Here is a 19,479-nt window from a genome sequence, read left to right as displayed (position 1 = left end):
TTTACAGGGAGCTTATATAAGCGATCATGCACCCCAAAGACTCTTGCATGAGGTTATTATAGCAAAATTGATTTGAAGAGTAAGAAACTGGATTTGATGACACAAGATGCCCTTTCTAATCCTTTGTTCCTATGACTAGCGGTCAACAGAGCTGGGGACTGCGCTGTCTTACTCAGGGACATCAGAGAGGTGGCTTCACTTCATGTTTGTTTTTTGTAAAATGCTGCTGACCTCCTTTGGAGGGTGCTTTGTGAGTTAGGAATGAAAAGCACAATGTGAAAGACAGGCATTAGTTTTATTTGGAAGTGAACTTTATTGAAAAAGTAGATAATAAATCAAACAAATGGTCCTCTTTCTTGCTTTGATATATAATTTTAAAATAGTTGTGTGCAAAGATTTTCTCCTTTCTCTATTGCACAGGCTATAATAGGAGCCAAAATGTGCTGTGTGTGGGATTTAACACCCAACATTTCCTTTTGCCTGTTGCTGTCAGTGTTTCCTGTTGGAACATAGTAATGAGCACCTAAGTCGTTAGCAATAAACAGTGTTACACTTTATCTTACTAACAAAGATTAGAGGTACTGTTATATGTAACTATCTGTTATGTTTGGTATTTCTCAGGTAACAAAGTGTTTGAAAAATATCCTGTGACATAAGAAACTTCCCAGAAAGACAGACCTCATTCTCCGGTTCTCAGTGGCCCTGGAGCTGCAGCTGAGCAATTTTATTATGTTCTACAAATATGGGATTCTTCCATGAAAAATTTTATTGGACCTTTGGATATCATCAAGGTTGAATTTCAGCTAAGACAACTAACAGCACTGATTCAAAATATTGCTCTGAGTAGTAACTCATATTTTTCTGAATTGTGTACTTGGGAACGAATCTTTTTAAATTGTCCCTTGGCCTAAATTGAAATAAAGTGCTAGCAAAATCAGGTAGCTACTGTGTTTAGGTGTATTACAAAGCATTTACTCTGTGTTGCGCTTTTTGATTCAGTTATTGTGTATGATAGAAAAAGTAGATTTTTATTTTTTTAGCAGTATGACAATTCATAAAACCTAAGGCTTTGTTACAGACTAGCCAAAAGAAGCTTGGAGAGCTACCGTTTTGTCAGGTAAGGTGGTATAACATTTCCTAAGATCTTCCCTTTCTCTGTTCCTTTTAATTCATTGTCACAGTGCTTTGGAGCGTAAGGTGGTGTAAACCACCTCTGCAAATCAATGGATATGTAAAGGTGCTAATGGCATAGTAATCACATTAGGGTTAGACTGACACTAATGTCCTGCTTGCAGCAACGAACAACACGAGTGGGAGACACCCGTGTGGAACACTCCGGCAGGAGGAGATGCTGCGCTCAGAGCCCTGCACAGAAATACACCCACCACGCGTGTTAGTTGTTGATTGCTAACGTGTAATAAGGGAAAAGTAGTCAAACAACAGATGGAGGAGAGAAGAAACGAGACCGCAAGATATGCATGAAAAGAGCACCTGTAATCTTGCTCTTGAATCGCAGGGAAGTGACAACTGAAGCTTTCTGTGTCCCCTGAACCAAGCCTCTCAGTAAGAGCCGTGCTGAGGGGAGCTGTAGGGCGCAGAGTCTGCTTGAAGGCTTGTGAGGAGGTCAGGGTCAGGTCCAAACCAGAGCCTGGCAGTGCTTTGCATGCCTGACAGCACAGTGTGGTCACTGACCAGAACAAATAAAAATGCTCCACAATAGTATGTCCTAAAGGGTTGCAGCCTGACCTGAGAAGTATGAAAATGTGCAATGGATGAACTCTCATAATTTTCCCTAAGTCTTTCTCTGCTATATACTGCAGAGGAATTCAGTCCTTTGGTCTGAAGTCTTTGTGCGGGTCAAATATAAATAGAAACACTAAAACAAAATCACTGATGTTTGATTCCAGATTTTATGGTGGTGCTGTTAAAATACTGCTCCTGAAAAGCCAGTTTGTTTCAAAGATTTACCATGACCCACTGTGGCCACTGATATTTTTCATTAGCCCTTTTAAAAACTGTAGAGATTGTAACACTATCTTTTTTTCCATGCAGAGTAAACGAGAAGTCCATTTTGATGGTGTCTGCACTTTCTGGACCCTGAACAAGGACTGAATAAACAGGAGATGAAGGTCAGGGGGCAAGAAGTGACAGAGGAGGAAAGGTGAGCAGGCAGAGTGGGCAAAGATGCTGGCAAACGGGCCCGACACAAACAGTTCTGCTTTTGCACTGTAATATTTAAAGTAGCTGTGATTTCACATAGGCAGAAGACAACAGTGGCACTGCCAGCAAAGTGCTACAAGGAGAAGCTGAGCATCCGTTACGTGTGCAAGGTATTTCCAAACCTGATGCTCAGTGGCTTCCTACTAAGTATGGAATATTCTGTATTAATTCTGTGGCTTGTGATGAGTGGGCGCTGCGCCAACCATTTTGCATGGGGGCTGCTGAGCAGATGAGTGCTGAGCTGTATGGAAGATTTCATTTGTGTAAATGAGGAGGCCGTTATCACAGCACTAAAGGACCTGTTTTTTTTTAAAAAAAAGCCGCCTGTGGCATTATGCACAAAACAACCTATTTATGCAGCATGAAAATATTTATGTGCTTCACTCCAGCTTAAAAAGGGAATTTGCAATAGATGAGGGACATGAGAAAGGATTGGGGTGAGAGATAAGGAGAGATTAGAAAAGGCAGATCATGAAGTACATGACATCCTGCAGCAGTATGTGGCGTAAACCCTCCCTTTTTATAAGACTTGAGTCTCGAGGATGGTGTCTGGATCATTAATACGCTTCCTATAGACTTAATTTTCTACAGGCAGGGTGCTGCATACAAAGATGCAGTTGCTGGAAATGTGAGGATATGCTGTGCTGAAGGCATTGATGGTCTTTGTAACCAACTTTGTCCTTTAAAACCTTAAATAATTGCCTTTGCTATGGTCAGGCCCAGGGCTTGCCTTTGGGCTGGGGGGTGCTTCAGAGTGCTGAGCTCCTCCACCAAAAGCAGAAAACAGGAGAAAAATCACACATGCAGGGGCTCAGATGGATGTGGTGCAAGTGGAGTGGTCCCAAGGGGGTGGCTTCGTAACAGGACAGAGCTAACTGTGGTTGCTGTTACACAGCTTGGATTCTTCTTCCCTGTTCTTATACAGAAGCAAGACTCCCAGACTTTTTTGATTGCCAAAAGTTTGTTTTGCTGAAGTGAGCGTTTCCTCCAAGGGGGTGCAGTGCCTGTGGCTGTGTGCCTCTATTTTCATTAGTAAACCAGATGTGGTTCCGCTACAGTGCTCTTCATTTGCTTTTGTAGGACCAGGCTGGGAGCAGGATGTGGCTCCACATGCCCTGTTCCCCTGCCTGCCTTGAAACAGAAATTGTAGAAGAGCTGTCCTGGGCATGGTTAGTCCTGCGGGCAGGAGAATGGCCGGGTTATGGGGAGCACACAATCAATCAGCCAGTGCACCCGGTCCCTGCCCTGCCAGGCAGCCCAGGTACACGGTCCCGAGAGAAGGCTACCTGGCAGCCATCGGTTCATGCACGTACATTTTTAGGGCTGGGCAAAACCATTAGGAATGGTCCCTGAAGGCTTTGGTGTGGCAGCAGTGTGGGCCAATGCTGTGCAAGGTCGCAGGCACCCAGTTCTGGATGACTCTACTTGGCTTTCTAGTATGCTCGCCTGGACCACAATTATGGTTCTTGGTGCACAAAGAGAGCTTTAGACAGTCCAGTTGACCTACAGCAAATCTGCTTGCACTAAGGCAGGCAGGGATTCTACAGTGCTTACAACAAAGGTGGTGAGTACAGCAGGAGGGTGTTTTTTAATTGCCATCCAGCACCAGTCTTGCTTCAGCCCCTGCTCCTCCAGGGGACAGTCGGTGCCACTCCAGGTAGCTCAAAGGGGCTTGTGTGTTGACAGATCAATGGTCTGGGGACATGCCCCATCAGCTCCTTGGAGTCTTTGTGCAGTATTTCCAAAATCAGCTCCGTGCTGCTTCTAACCCACTCCAGCACACATGCGCCCAATCCCCCCAGGTATCACACTCTCATTTGATCCTGTGCTCAACTAACACCGTGTTTTGTTTATAATTAGTGGTGCAGAGAGGGGAAAATGATTGTTTATTCTCTGTGGGAGCCTGACTTGGCTGCAGACTCAGGACAATGCCTAAGACAGAGGCTCCTGGCTGCGACAGGGAGTCAAGGTCAGCTCCTGGCTTGTGATAGCGCCCTGAAATGTGACTGAGCAACCCCTGAAATAAAAATACTTGAACACATGTGGGATCTGGGGGTGATCTCACATCCTAGCTGTAAAGCAATAAAAATTATTATGTCCTAGTACCCATGGAGCTAATGAAAAACTTTCAAGCCCAAATACTCACATAGTGACAGCTGTGAAAGTACCTAAATCATTTCTATCTCAGCTTTCTGTGTCCTTCTACCCACTTTCCATCTCTCGCTGTCACTGCTGTTGATGGCTGCTGAAAAGTCTTGTCCGATTCCTGCATCTGGTTGCTAATGCACAGGCCAGCAGCACTGTGAAGGAGAAAACGCTGCTGCTCATGTAAGCTGTCCTGTGTGTTGGCAGGGCTGTGAGTTTCAGAACAGAGTGATGTATTTCAGCTCTTGTGAAATTTCTGAATAATCAGCTCATCAAAAAATATCATGCAGAGTTCCCTTGTAGTCCTCTCCAACTTGCCACCTCTCCTGCCAATAGCTCTGTAGGGTGACCACAGCTTGGCATAGCCCATTAGCAGAGCTCTGCACAATCACTCATGAATAGAGCTGGCTGGAAAATACAATTTTCCTTCTTGACAAAAGGGGAAAAAAAAAAAAAAGAAAAAGATTTGGTGGGGCAGGGGGTACTTTTGACTTGGCATTTCAGGGTGAACATTTTCTCCACTGTTCCCTCAAGCACCCTCTTCTGCTCCCCCCTGCACTCCACCCTTTTTCCTCCCAACCCCGTTTTTTTGAAAGTGACTCCAAGAAAATAAAAATTTGACTTAAAGTGGGAAAGTAATTGGATGCTGTGTTTGATCTGCTGGTGACCTCCTCCTGGCCCCCAGGGTAAGGACTTTCGCTGCAGAATGGGCACCAACCTGCTGGCACCTTCTCCAGCTGGGTTCCTGGGCAAGTTGCCCTTGGACCTGCACTTTTTGCTGCCACTTACCACTTCTTTGGACTTTCGTCAAGTTATTCCTCTCCTTGAGCAGCTAAAATGTGCTGTTTAGGCATCTAGGAGCTGGCAACCATGTCTGTTCATGGGGAGATGGTAGGTACTGGAATGGCCTTGAGATAAACCTGACCAGCAGCGCTGCAGAGAGAAGGGGCCGAGCAGCAAGAGTCACTGGCCTGCCTTCAGCTGCTCCTCTTGGTTCTGGGTTGCCTCCAGGTGTGTCCCCCTGGGCTTTCCCCTTCCTTTTGGACATGTGTTTCTCGGTCATGGGTGATCATTGCTTTGGCTGGAAAGCGCAGACATCCTCGCTGTGTCCTCTAGCGTTGCTCAGAGCTGAAACATAGGGAGGAGGCTGGGCTGGTTGCAGACCCTGCCCTTATGGCAGGTGGCAAATAAGAAGTGCTGTGGAGGGAGGAGGTGCAAAAATCAATGGTTAGTGCATTAAGGATTAAAGCTGTGGCATAAAAGCCTTTTACAGCCAGGATTAATTTTTTTTAGGCCTGTAGTAGCTGCATTGACTGTTGCACTTGGTATAATGAGGGCTTAGTACTTGTGTTGTTTGCAGCCCTGCGTGCACAGGTGGGACACAACTGCATCCCTCAGCGAGAGGTGGCTCCGGCACAGTTTTTGAGTACCATGTGTTCCCTCCTCAGCTCTGCTCCCGAACCGGCCACAGCTGCCGAGCATTTGCTCTGTCCCTTTTTACTTGTGTCACTCTATCTCTTTCTGCTCGGGCTTTTGTCATTTCTTTTGTCACCATAGTGACAGGAGAAGAGTGATGATTGCTGGAGTAATTTCCCATATTAGCTAGCGCTGGCCTTTCAGCCTAAATCAGCGCTTCATTTTCCCCAGGCTCCGGCTAAGCCCCAGCAGAGCGGCATGAAAAAGTGGTGGCAGAGGGGCCCCGGTGCATCACAGTGCTGCCAGAGCTCCTCCTGGACAGCCTGGGCAGGGACAGGACCTTCAGGTCGCTGCCATGTCCCCACCTCCACACAGCAAGGATGCACAGAGAAAAGGGGAAGAAAGAAAAATATGCACTTTTGCAAAGGTTTGTCCATGAGTGCATTTGCTGCGAGTCTCCTGGTCTGTAAAACCAGGAACTCGGGCACTTCTGTCTGCTCTGGGGCACGTGCATGGCTGCAGGCTGCATAGGCAGAGCTCCCCAGAGGTAACTGCTGGCTGCAACCCATGCGGCAAGTTGGCAAAGACCCCCCCATGTACCCCCCGCCTGCAGTCCCCACTCTGCATGGCCTCTTGCAGCACTGGCTGTTCCCAGGGCGGTCAAACCAGGGCTGGGACCAAACCTGGGCTCACGATGGGGCAAGGGGGCAGCTCAGTACAAAATACTGCTCCCTCCCAGGGTTTTGTGAGTTGTTGAGTGCTTCCGAGAGACCCACAGGATACGCACACACAAATACATACTTAAAAATCAAGATCATTAAGTACGCAAATATGTTTAAATAACAAACAAGCTACTGGAAAGTGGAGAAAGGTCAGAAAATGTGAAATGAAAGCTGCTCTTCTGTTCTCCGCTCCGGCAGCGCCAGTCCCTGCCACAGAGGAGGATATATTAAGAAGAGTCAACCTTCATTTCAAGCGTGCTGCCTTTTGTCCTCATATCACAACATTAACATTATCCCCACATAATTTTGTGTATTTAATTTTACAATAGACTGTGCCAGCGAGCGCTGCCTGTAAATATTTGATCACCACCGTTCCTCTAGGATTATCTTATCAAGAGTAAAGATATTAAAATAGAAATCTTGTCATGTTACTGCCTTTATACTTCCAGCCTGAGACTTGATTGACAGAAAATGAACTGCCTGAACTAGCTCTAAAGTGTCTTTTCACTGAGAGCTTTAATGCCAGAGGCTATAGAAAAAAAGGTAGCTAGTCATCGGAAACTAATGCCTTGCTGTAGTTACGGAGCTTTTGTACTGAAGATTAAAAAATATGAATCTACTAGGGGTATTTTTACAAGTGTAAAATGGTGTTGGTCTTTTTGTATCTTTTTGCCATCTCTAATGAGCCTTAAAAAGGGCCTTCCTGCACTTGAATATTTGATGCAGCCTCACCGCAGCTCACAGACACAGGCTGAAGTTTTGCAAGAGTAAGCTCTTGACTTGTCTAACCTACAAAATTTCTTTTTGGTGATAAAACAGATTGTGAGCCAGGACTGAATGTTCCTGCCTAGCCTGGAATATCAAACCACTATAGACAAGTCAAGGTTTCTATTTATGGCCAGTTAAAGACACACTGGTAATGCTGTTTTAATGTTACAAAATTGCCCTGAAATTGTCATGTGTCTGAAAAGAACCGTGCTGCAAATATATAGCCAGTCCCCGGGGGCTTACTCAGCCTGTGCTCCAGCACAAATCAATGAGAGTTTTTGCTGGAGTAAGGACCCAAGCACCAATTCAGGAAAGTACCTAAGCACAAGCAAACTTTAATCACAAGCTCACGTTCCCGAGAAATCAATAAAGACAGAAGCTGGCTGGGGCGAGGGGACAGTGAGGGGGGTGGGTGGCACATCCCTGCAGCGCCTGCACCCAGGCCGGTAAAGGGCCAGAATTTCCCAGTATCCAGAATAAATCTGGCTTTGTCCCGTCATGATCCTGAAGGGCAGGGGAGGGTGGTTAGTTCACAGATCTGTCCCATCCCAATGACAAACTGTAGCCACCAGCATTAAATCACCCTGAGCCTTCAGGGCGGTAACAAAAGTGTTAGTGCAGGATGGCTGAGGCTGGTGTGGCCAGAGATGCTGCAACCTGGAGCGCGCTGCTTTAGCCAGACCCTTCCTCCCACTTCTTCCCCTGCCAACAGGAACAATAACTCTATGAAATGAAAATAATTGGACATTAAGCAGCCTGTTGTTGAGCTGGCATGAAAGGGATTTACATGGGTGGCTCCCATTAACAGGAGTGGGTGGTCCCCTCCATGCTCTCCCTGGGCTCCAAATGTAGAGGAGCTTGCTCTAACATTTCACTTACGAGAAAGGTCAAGAGCTGCGGTTTTGTTCAGCGTGCTCAATATATTCAATTTAAATATACTGGCATGTTCATCAGCTATTAACTGTCTTTGCGATAGCTGTAATTAAACAGATACTTACCTGTGAAAGGAAATCTTTCAAGGCAAACTGACATGCTGGAGGAGAGCAGGAATTTCCCAGGTCTCTGATGTGGGTTTGCTTTGTGTCTCTGCATGAATCCCTGAAACTGCTGGGAGTTTTCCTTTCCCTGCTGCTGGAACGAGGAAGGTTTCATGGCCCACTAACAGCCACTGGTTTCCATGTAGGTAGAAGGCAAGGGGCTGGCCAGATCCATCTCCTGTGTGTCCCTTCCCTGGGCACACTGGGGGTGAGCTGAGCACCAGCAGTGCCGGGTGCTTGGCAGCCCTGGGGGAATAAAAGCAGCTGGGCAGTTTTCTCAACCAGGCAATTCACTTGCAGAAACACCATTTACCAAGTTCCACTTAGAGCCTCAGGGATAAGAAATAGAGAATGAGAGAGAGCTGGCTGCTCAGGAGGTTTTAGGAAGCTCTGAGGTTTTAGAGGGTTTAGAGGCTTTAGCAGCTGGTGGCCTCCAATTCAATGGGTGGTAAAAAGCCACGCACCCTGCTTTGAAAACTTCTTCCAAAGAGCCTGAAATGAAGAAAAACCCCAACAAGGCAAACCAGTACAAAGCAGAGGAAGGAACTGAAGGAAGCAAAAAGTAATTACCTGAGCCGACTGTTCTAATTATATACACACAGCAGACAAACGGTGATAGCAATTGTTGGCACTCTTAAGACGGATAGAAGGGAAATAGAGATACAGTAGAAAATAACACATATTAAGGAATTAGTATTCATTATGCTAAAGAAGGGGGAGGGTATTTACATTAGTCAGAACTCAGGCATGCAGAGAGATGGGTGACAGCAAGAAGAAGCATAGCCAGAAAACCCAGAGCACAGCTGTGATGGGTTTCCCTGGTAGCTGTGAACAAGGGGGTTGCTGAACCAGGCGTGATGCCACCAGCACCACTGCTTTTCCCTAGAGACGTTCTGGGGCTGAGCAGCACATGCTTTTCCCAAGAGCAACGTTCCCATCAGCCAGTTTAGTCTCCTGTACGTACCTTCCTACATGCTGAAATACAGCATTTTCCCAGGAGGCTCTGGAGCACCAGGTGCCCATGCACCACAATGGGGTGTACCCTGCGCAGGCAATAGTTGTCCACTAATGGACAGCCCCAGCATTACTCACAGCTTTGTGCAGCTAGTGGCATCCAAAATGTAGCTCCGTCTGCTGCCAGGAAGGCCAGCGCCTTGGTGCACGGCTGCAGGAGAGCACACCGCATGTGTCAAGCTGAGTGTGTTCCCTCTTGCCACAGGGCCTTTGGGGGACAACAGGGTGCCCTTGGCCATGTTGTACCAGCTGGTTGCAATCTCCTGTGTACTCACAGTCTTCCAGGTCCTTTCGCTAAAATGTTCTGAAGCTCCTTGTGAGTTTGTGCCATCCTCACCAGGTACCATCAGCAAACACCCATGTTCCTCTGCTGAAGGAAGACAGACAGTCCTTGAAAAACTTCTCCTTTTACCATTACTTGGCCCTATTAGCCAGTTCCCCGCCCATTTCTGAGGTATTCAGTTAATCCACATCTTGTCCAGCATGGCTTATACTGTTAGATATTCAGAGCACGAAGGCAGGGGATCACTGAAATCCTGGAGGAGGAGAACCGCTGGATTTCTTTTATCTGCGAGATCAGTTAGGGATTTCAGGTTAATCTTGCTTGGTAAATCATGTTGCATTTTATCCCATTTGCCTTCCTGTCTCTGTAAATGGTCTTTCTCTCAGAAAAATGTCACCAAGTTCTGAGTATTGGACCCTGTACACTTAGCAAGCCCCTCTTAAATAGATGCACTACATTTGCCACACTCCATGTACACAGTCCCACCCCTGAGCTGTTACACTTGTTAAGCACCCACCTCTGGGTCCATGGGCCAGATCCTTCCAAAGTTCAGGACAGAGACTGCCCACTTTCTGCTGTTGGGCACCCAAGCCTGCTCCCTCAGTGCCTAAAAAAAACCAAAAAGTATGTAAATACCTAAAAAACCCAACCTGTTGCAAGTTCCCACTGGGTAATTGAGTGTCATAAAACCTAACTCACTGTGGGCTGTTGGATTTGGAATTTTGTTTCTGCATACCCTTCTTAACCTCCTGTTTTGCATTCAGTCCCTTTGCCATGCTGCCTCTAAGCCCATGCTCCAAATCTTCCTTCTCAACCAAAAGCCAGGCATTGCTCCCGCTTTGAGGAAGACAGTACAAAACATGATGCTTGCCCCCACACTCCTGCCCTGTGCTAGGAGCCAGCAGCGCTCCAGTCTCCTCTTGCCCTGTGGTTGTAGAAGTTGTGCATTTGAATAATCGTTTGTAGGTCTGCCTAAGCAAGTCTCCCTTCATCCCTTCCTTTCCTGACCTTGCTTTGTTACAAGGGCTTCCGTCTTCGTGCCACTCAGATTCTGCTAATTCTTGGTCTTTCTAAGAAGACATTTTTTCATCCAATTCTGCCTCCAACTCCTTCCTAAAAGTTTTTTTTCCCCTTAAACTGAGAAGCACTTTCCAGATCTGAAGCAGGTGGCCTGTCCCTGCCTGCTCGCTGTGCAACGATGCAGATGGTAGAGTGGCACAGCACCTTGGGTGATCAAGCGCTTTATAAATTTCAAGCCAGGGATATAAAATAAAATGGGGGGAAAAAAATATTAAAAGTCTTTCCAGGGAGCACAAACAAACACAACAACTTCAGCTAACTGCACGCAAGGCAGAAACTCGGCACCGCCTTAAGCCTGCACAGATGTTTGCGCCCCAGCTAAACTGAGTTTTCCAGGTACCGCCCGCATCCTCAGCCTCCTCCAGCAGCGCTCACAAGCCCCCCTGAGCCCCATAACCAGAAGGGAAGGGAACGCTGGAATCCCAGACCTCTCCTGGCATAAACCAGGCTGCAGATCATAAGCAAACCATCAGTAAGTACCTGTACTAAAAACACTAAACAGAGGGTTTCCAGTCAAATGCAGCAGCTGAGAAGAAAAGCAACCCTTTCCACCCGTGGTCTCCTCTCCTAAGACCTACTGTCACTGCTGGCCCTGGAGCAGGGCTCTGGCTCTATGCTGGCCTCAGCCACTCTCTGCAGTGACTTTTGGGGTAGGTTGAGGCAAGGCCTGTCAGTAAAACAGGAGAGGAAAATGAACAGTTGCAAGACAGTGAGCCCCAGGTGCCTGTATGCACATGCACATCTCCCACGGGCCAGGCTTCTGCACACTTTGTGTTTATCAGGTCTAAACACAGATGAAATGTTGGTCAGGGATGGGGGCAAGCAGATAGAGATCCCAACCTTCCCCTGCAGGGTAGCATGAAGGGACAGGGAAACAAATACAAATACTCTGGTGCAAGCTGAAAGCGAGATGCTACAGGCACTTTGCCGTGCTTTGCTGGGCAGGGGGGTCAACAGCAGCAGCACCGGCGCTGCAGAGCCCACGGGGGGCCGGCGGCTTCCCCCGGACCTCTTGGGTAGGTGATGTGGCCACCTCTAGGCACAGCTGTGCCAGGCACCGGGGCCGCAGCCCTCCCAGCAAAATACATGCGTTAGTTAGGTACACATAGACAGATTTCAGGTAGTTGTATATAAAGGTCTTTATAGAGCTGAAAAAGAAATTCTGTTTTTAATATATAAAATGTGTATATATGCATATCTATATGCATATATATATATGCTGGTTGTGTATGTATCTATAAAGACCTTTAAAAAACATTTTTATATATATACACATACAGACGTATGTATTTACACATATATACACCCACATATATAAGACCTTTCTATATATACATATACACATATAATATTATATATACATTTAACATATTTATTATAGACCACATATAAATATAACCATATGAAGGTATTTTAGAAGGACTTTATATATAGATATGTGTATATTTGTTTATACGAATATGCATATATACATATAATATAGAATAGATATAATGAATAAATATAACTATATATACATATCTACTTATCATCATGGTAATTATATGATATACTAATAATAATTATATAATATACACAATTATATGAAAACAATATGTTATATTTTCATGCTATTCATTGTGTACATTTATACTGTTATAATTCTACATATATTTTGAATGTACATTTTTGAAGATCTTTAAGGTCTTTATATATAGGTATAATCGGTGTCTGTCTACATATGTATAAAAATACACATACATATATTTATGTATATCAACTTGTGCATATGAATGAATGAAAAAATAAAAGTAAAACAACAGAAATGAGTTTCTGGCATTTGAGTTGCAGCCCCTGGGTAGGCCTGAGGTAAGGTGAGGAGATTGCTCAAATAATTTGGCAGCCTTGTAATGAAAACTATTCTCCAGCTGCTTTCATTTAAGCAGCCCTGTTTTAATAATACTTGCTTATTGCCTGGCAGACACAAATGTGAAAAGATTTAGGTAATAACCTCTAATGATCCAAGACAACACTATATATATATACACACAGGCGTATGCACGGACATACCTATACACACATACACAGACAGACAGAGCAGCTTGTACTTATCTCCGGGAGCACCAGAAGGAAAAGCTGCTCAGGTGGGGCTCTCCGAGGCTGGGCTGGCACAATCAGTGTAGAAGATCAGCAGCCCATCACCGAAGATTACACCTAAATTGTAGAAGAGGAGTAATATCGCTCCCTGTAGCTCTGCACAGTTTTATACATGAAAAGTGTGTATTTGTAAATGAAGTCAGGTGTAACTGGATAAAACCCCTGCAATACGTACACAACATGCACACCATTGACTCACGAGAAGCCGTGGGCAAACAGGAGCCGAGGGGCCAGCACAGCACCCTGGATGCGTGCGGCATCCTCCTGCTTGGTGCCTGGAGAGGCCACTGGAGCGCGGACATCCCCCGTTTGCACATTTCACTTTTAAATCTGCCAACTGCTGCTTTGGGGCCTGACAAATGCCCTGACACCTCCTTTCCTTTCCTGGCACCAGCCCGGCCAGGAGATGTGATGCCTGTCTGTCTGATGTCTGCCTGCCCATCCCTCATGCGCCCGGCCGCTGCCGGAGCCCCTTGCTCACATGCGCAGCCCTGGCTGGGAAAGAGGAGATGTCACGCCGCGGCATTTCTGTCCTTCTGCAGCAAAGACATCCTGCTGAAAGAAGGGAGGAAATAACATCAAAACCACAGCCGGGGGCTGACAAGCAAACTGACATTTAACTAAAAAACCAGGTGAGGTGGGAGGAAAAGCCCGGATGGGCAGTTCAGTGTTTGGCTGTGGTTGCAAATCTTTTGGGTGAGCCTTTCTGGGTCACCAACATAAAAGCATTTTCAGGCATGTTCCTAAAAATCCAGGAAAAGTTTTTTCCCCTCCCTCTTTTCTATCTCGTGAGCAGCTCTCCAAGAACTGCCCACACCCAGCAGATCAAGCATTTCACCATCAGCTCCGGCAGCAGCAGGAGGAGGGCAGGCAAGGGTTAAGCGACAGCTTATTTAGGAGAGATGAAGGTGTGCAGAAGCCTGGAAGATATTTTTTTCCCCAATTTTCGTTGGGTGACAGACACTTTACAAGCAGTTCTGCTGTCCCTGGGAATGTCAGTGTGAAATGGAGATCTGGTGGCATTTACAGACTGAAGTTGCTCCTTGTACTCGATGACAGAATAAAGGGGGGAAAGGAAAAAAAGCCAAACCCACAAACGTTCTTATCCGCCAGCGCCTCCAGCCTTGTTTTATGCCAGCTCTAACTCTGGCTGGTTAGACTCACTGCACTGCTTCAGGGAGAGGCGGTTTGAGCTGCTGGTGGACAATGCTGTGTTCAGCTCAAACTATTTCTCACTCGCTTAATTATATCCTGCACTTACAGTTTTACAGAGAACAGATGCGAAGGCTTACCTTGGGACAGATACATTATGTATACAGCATTAACTTCACACCCGTACAGTCCCCATTTTAATTACACAGCCAGTGGGGGACCCGGGATAGTTTGCTGGCAGAGCAGTTGGTTTCATTAGCAATTCCCAAGACCTCAGCTGTCTGCAAGCATCCTCACCCATGCAGGCTGGGCTGCAATGGAGATCCAGCCCAAGGCAGCCAAGGGTGAGCCATGCACTGCCTGACCTCTGGGCTGCGATGGCAAGCCCCCTGAAATCACCAAACGACCAGCTGCTGGTGCACAGCTACGAGCTTGTGCAAGCGTCAGCCTGAGATTCACCTTAAACACAAGTACTTTGGAGAAAAGCCTTAATGTGACATGAAACGTGAGGCCAAAGGATGTTGAGAGACAACTTGGATGTACAGTGCTGTAGTAGTTTGTCTGATCTCTGACCCCTGTCAGGGAAACATCAGTATGACAGGTCCCCACAGGCTGCATCGCTCTGCTAATAAAAGCCTTTTAGCAACACTCAGAGAAGGGGTTTGATCACAGCCTCTTGCTGGGCTTAATAGGTGGTGAAGCACAAGCTAGCATTTGGTTTTGTCACTCCATTTGACACATCTCTTTGTAGTGACATAAGCAATGCCCTTATGTTTTGTTCGCTTCACAGGAACTCCAAAAATTCCTCTAAATTTTAACAGATCCAAAATTGGGCTAAAATTTTGCTTGCGCTACCATAAAGCAGGGAAAAGGGCTCTAAAAGAGCAGGATTTTCTCCATCAAACCTGCTGCATCAAAGCCAGGCAAGGAGATGGTTTCTGCATTTGTTCCTTCCCAAGGTGAACAGAAAGGCAGGCCATTTTCCTGCTTTCCTCTTTACATCTTTTCTATGTGGCAAACGGCTCCACTGAACCCTTTCCCCACAGCCACCTTTCATTAGCCGGGCTGCCCTTCTCCCTGCCTGCAGCACAGCTGCACTGTCCTCCGGTTCCAGCCCGGGAGAGAAATCATCCATATACGTACGTCAGGTGAAATTAAAATTGTCCCTGTGAGTTATTCTATGACACAAGATAGCACCAGCTATATTAAATCCTATTAATTAATATTTAATTAATTCTTTTCCTTGCTTATAAACACAGAGTGCTACTGCAGAGTACAGGAGCAATTATTATCTGGGGTTCTTCAAGGTATTAGAATTTTTAGAGTCACAAAAGCTGCATATTTGTTAGAAACAGCCAGACATATCTGTCACTGTTAAGAGCCACTCTACCAAGACTAGAAAAATCCTGAACAAACTGCAATAGGTCAACAATTTGCCAGAAATACCAGCTGAATCAGGAGCCTGAGGTTTCATCTCACTGGAACATTACTTATTATGTGCACAGAGAGCCCTGCCTCAGCAGAACGCTGCACATTACTTACCGAAGGGCCAGCAAGGCATGGCTCCTGTTTCGCTAACTTCTACTCATTCAGGCTTAATTCTTTGCTTCGTTATTATTCATCTGCTTTCTGAACTGGTAAGGAAGGGCACGCAGCAGGACAGGCAGACTCTGCGTCTTGTAGCACAGAAGACCTTTGCAGTGGCCCCTGATGAAACACAGCGGTGGGCAAAACTCAGCTGAAGCGGTCAGCTTTCAGCAAACATGGTGCTTGCTGCTCATCACTCACTTGGAAGTGATGAAGAATGTGTGAGAGCGCTTTTCTGTTTGTTACTGCTTGTGGGGAAAATGCTCTTCCAGCCAGCAGTGCCTTGTGGGGGGCTGCACGGCAATGTCCTTGCTGTGCACTACCCCCATGGCTGGCATGGACAGGGGGATACAAGGGTTTGGGTGCTGGGAGGTGGTGAGCATCCAGGGCTGCCTTATTTCTGCAGGATCCAGCAGTGCTGGGTCCACACAGGGTATAAACTCACCCACCAGCTGCTCAGTATGTCTATGCCTCTTGAAGGGGAGCAATGCCTTTGGTCTCCATCCTTACCAGAGTGACTGCTGATGACATTTATTCAGGCGGTAATTTTCTCAGTGGCTTTAGGCGACCTGGGAGGCAAAGCTCCCAAACAAAAGCCTTGGTGGCCTCTTGAAAAATCCATCTCTCTGTTTCCCTGCTGAAAGTGGAAGAGGAAAAAAAAGAAAAAAATTACTCCTTTACTGAAGTTGTTATGCAATGAGTCATTTGCTGCCTGACAGAAGATGGGCCAGCATCCCTCTCTGCGCCGCAGTGATTTGACTAATTACTTCTATCTGCTTCAGCAGAAGAGCAGCCTCCTCCAGCCTTTCTGCTGTCTGGGTCTTGTCTGTCAGCAGCACAGAAGTGGGCTGCAATGGGAAACAACATCCTTCTGGTTTGGGCGGTGGCATTTTGCCTGTTCCTTACCTCATCTGGGTGGAAGGTCTCAAAATCAAGAGCTCCTACTCAGTGGAAAGCCGAAGCCCAAAAACCCAGAACTGGGTAGATCAGCCTGTAGGCATTCGCGTCTTCTCAGCATGTCATGGTCTCCCATTTTGCACGAACCAATGTCTCCGTGTGCCTCTTGGCTGTGTAACTGCTGGGGCAACAGGTCCTGTGGGGACAAGGCGGCTGCACAGCACAGCCTGCTGCAGCACTCGCAGCGGTCGAGTCTCCCTGGGAATTAAGCACAGTGCAGACGCTAGTTAGACTCAGCCATCAGGCTTCATGGGAAACAGTATTGAGTTTTAAGGTGGTATTTTCTTTTGGCTTGAGGCTGATGAGTTCTCCTTGAGGATCTGGGGACTGAACTGCCATAGTCCTGGCTTGAAAACGTTGCTCACTGCAGCTGGGCAGGGGGCGAGGACAGCACCCAGGCACGTGCAAAGTGCTGTTGTCTCCTCTGAGCTGCTAAATGGGGCCTGGGACTTCCACAATTGTTAATTAGAGGCAAATGTTATTAAAGTAAATTAGAAGAAAAAGGCAGCTGTGAATGCAAACTTATTATATTTTTACACTTGTTTAAAATCACAACTGTGATTTTTAATTATAGTGGATCAAAGAAAATAACCACATTAATCCAATGTAATCACGTGCGAGCTGAATTGATAACAACATTGTATTTAATTGGCAGTAAGCTCAGGCAACGTTAAATACAAATGAAAAGCACTGACACATTCTGAAGACTAATTAATATGACAGACTGGTAGCAAATGCATTGTTTATTACTCATAATTTCCAGTAGCTGGTTCAACACCATTTTGTTACCATGATCCCCAGTGCTGTGTCCATCAATGCATGATATTTAAAAGGAAAATTAAACGTGATTTATTTTAAGGAGGAACAAAGGAGTTCAAAGATAATTAAATTATGTATTTCAAATACCAAGCTGCAGATAAAGAGCTTTAAAATACAGGATTTTTCTCTTTCCAACTATAAGCCCCCTTTATATGTACACATAATTCACGTTAACGTGCTACGTCAGTGACAGAAGACACTTTTTTCCCCGCACATCTTAATGCAGCTAACAAATGGTGATATTTCCAGGGGCTGACACAACTCCCAGTGAAGTAAACAGAGGGATTACCCTCAGGACCCTGCCAAAGCCCAGCAACTCACTGGAAGAAATTCCCTTGGGTCCAGTGGGCTCTCAATCATATTCTAAGCTTTTCAGATTGGGGGCTGTTATCTTTTTTTTTTTTTTTATCCTTAGAAAGTACCTAGCAGGAATGAAGAACTTTTATTCAGGTAAAGTCTTTTAAATACAGTGTCCTGAAAGTTTCCTAAAGCTTTCCAGAGACTCGCACGCATTAGAATTCTCCTACCTGACTGCACTACCTTCCACAGTTGGTTATGGACTGTAATGGCATATATTTGTCACACCTTGTTACAGCCTTGGTCAATAGAATAATGGAATAATCAATCATCTATATTTTAGTGTGAGACATAATAAATACAGTGCATAATAGTCAATCAGATCTTCACCAAGGAAAAGTTGAACAATTACAGTGGTTGTCAATGGTAAACTGCCTATGATAAGTATGCAAACATTGACCCCAAGTGTTACACTGAGAACATGGAAATTAAAATCATATATCTTACTTGATTCAAAGCCTCCCAGATAACAAGGATGGTATTTAAGGAAAACCTTGGTTGGACTCAGATTGCTTCTTTCTGTTAGATTAAAATTAAATTAAGTCAAAATTTAGAAAATACTGGTTTAATTAAAGATACTTCACTAGCTCATAAATTATAGCTTCTCTGTCCTGTTGCGAAGTGTAAGTTTGATGTTAGGTGTCAGAGCTGCAGAGGATTCCTAAAGGTTAGTTCACATTTACATGCCATCCAAAGCAGAATTCTAGAAACAAATGACTAATTATTGAAGTTCCCAAATTGCTACCCCAGTCTGCTCAGCAAATGCAGTCTCCCTGATTCCAGCACAGGCAGTATTTTCTTCAACGGCTTAGTCCAAATATGCAAAATAAGATGGCCAAAAGAGACCTTGGCCAAAAGCAGACATGGGCATGGAATCAAGCATGAAAATATTAATAGATAATCATCCAGAAACTAATTATGAAATGTAAAAAGTCCAGCTATCTTACACAGACCACTGCAAGGAAGAGCGTTTCAGTTTCATTAACACAGTAGCAGAAGGAGAATCTTTGCAAAGTAGTTATCTGAGCTTCTTAATGCTCTTTACCAAGGTACATTTGTTAGCTAAAGCGACATTCATTTAAATTAGAGGAGTGAAAAAAATAAATAATTTAACAGCGAAGGTGATAACTCACTGAAACATACTGTAGAAAAAATTAAGAAAAAAAACCCACCAAACACAGGAAGATCGAGACTGATGCCTTCCTGGAAATATGCTGGAGTCCAGTGCACATCTCTAGGAAAATGGGCCAAAATAAAATGACTGGTGATACAAAGCAGGACAAACTGGAAGACTTGGTGACTTTTTCTGAAAGCCTTCTTCTTAAACTTCTTCTTAAAATGCACTTGGTCCAAACAGAACTAAATGGAGTGGCATTTAAGCAGACTCAGATTTAAGCCTGAGGCAAAAAACACTCCCTGGACTCTCCACCTTTCCGTAGCTGTGGCAGCAATAGCACCGAGCCCTCCTGGCGGCATCGCCACAGCAGCAATGGGTTTGTCCCAGCACACGTGGCCATGGCAGGCATTTTCCTTCCTAATTGCAAGGCTGGGTTACAAAACCCAACCTTACCCTTGAGGGAATTTAAGCATGTGTTTAACTTAAAGCTTGTGCTACCATCCTGCTGACTTTGCCCTCCGCATATCCACAGTGGTGAGCAGAGGGGAGCAGCCGTATCCACCATCAGTGCTTACACTGCTATCTGCTGAATTGACTGCTGTACTGTAAAAGCAGCCATTACAAACCAAAAGGAGCCTGACAAACACTCCCTTTGAGACTGGAGCTATG

At 45.5% G+C, this 19,479-nt stretch overlaps 2 protein-coding genes across 4 annotated transcripts in view; one reads left to right on the top strand and one right to left on the bottom strand.

The window, feature by feature from the left end:
• FHIT (fragile histidine triad diadenosine triphosphatase) overlaps nt 1-941 on the top strand; it is a 661,182-nt gene extending 660,241 nt beyond the window's left edge. For all 3 annotated transcript variants that reach the window (XM_080382945.1, XM_080382944.1, XM_080382946.1), the window contains one exon: nt 622-941. The gene's annotated coding sequence lies outside the window, so the exon portion shown is untranslated. The remainder of the gene's footprint in view (nt 1-621) is intronic.
• A 145-nt stretch (nt 942-1,086) lies between these two features.
• Nucleotides 1,087-14,953, bottom strand: LOC308063697 (uncharacterized protein; the record flags this gene model as incomplete). The annotated part of the gene is made up of 6 exons (XM_080386998.1): nt 1,087-5,562; nt 8,270-8,554; nt 9,401-9,692; nt 10,123-10,212; nt 11,264-11,720; nt 14,879-14,953. The coding sequence occupies 5 exons, from the start codon at nt 14,951-14,953 to the stop codon at nt 8,287-8,289; spliced, it is 1,182 nt and encodes a 393-aa protein (XP_080243124.1). The 3' UTR covers nt 1,087-5,562; nt 8,270-8,286.
• Nucleotides 14,954-19,479: the final 4,526 nt, after the last annotated feature.

The sequence above is a fragment of the Falco punctatus genome (assembly GCF_963210335.1).
Source record: "Falco punctatus genome assembly, chromosome: 4".
NCBI lineage: Eukaryota > Metazoa > Chordata > Aves > Falconiformes > Falconidae > Falco > Falco punctatus.
This window is presented reverse-complemented; position numbering and strand designations above follow the sequence as displayed.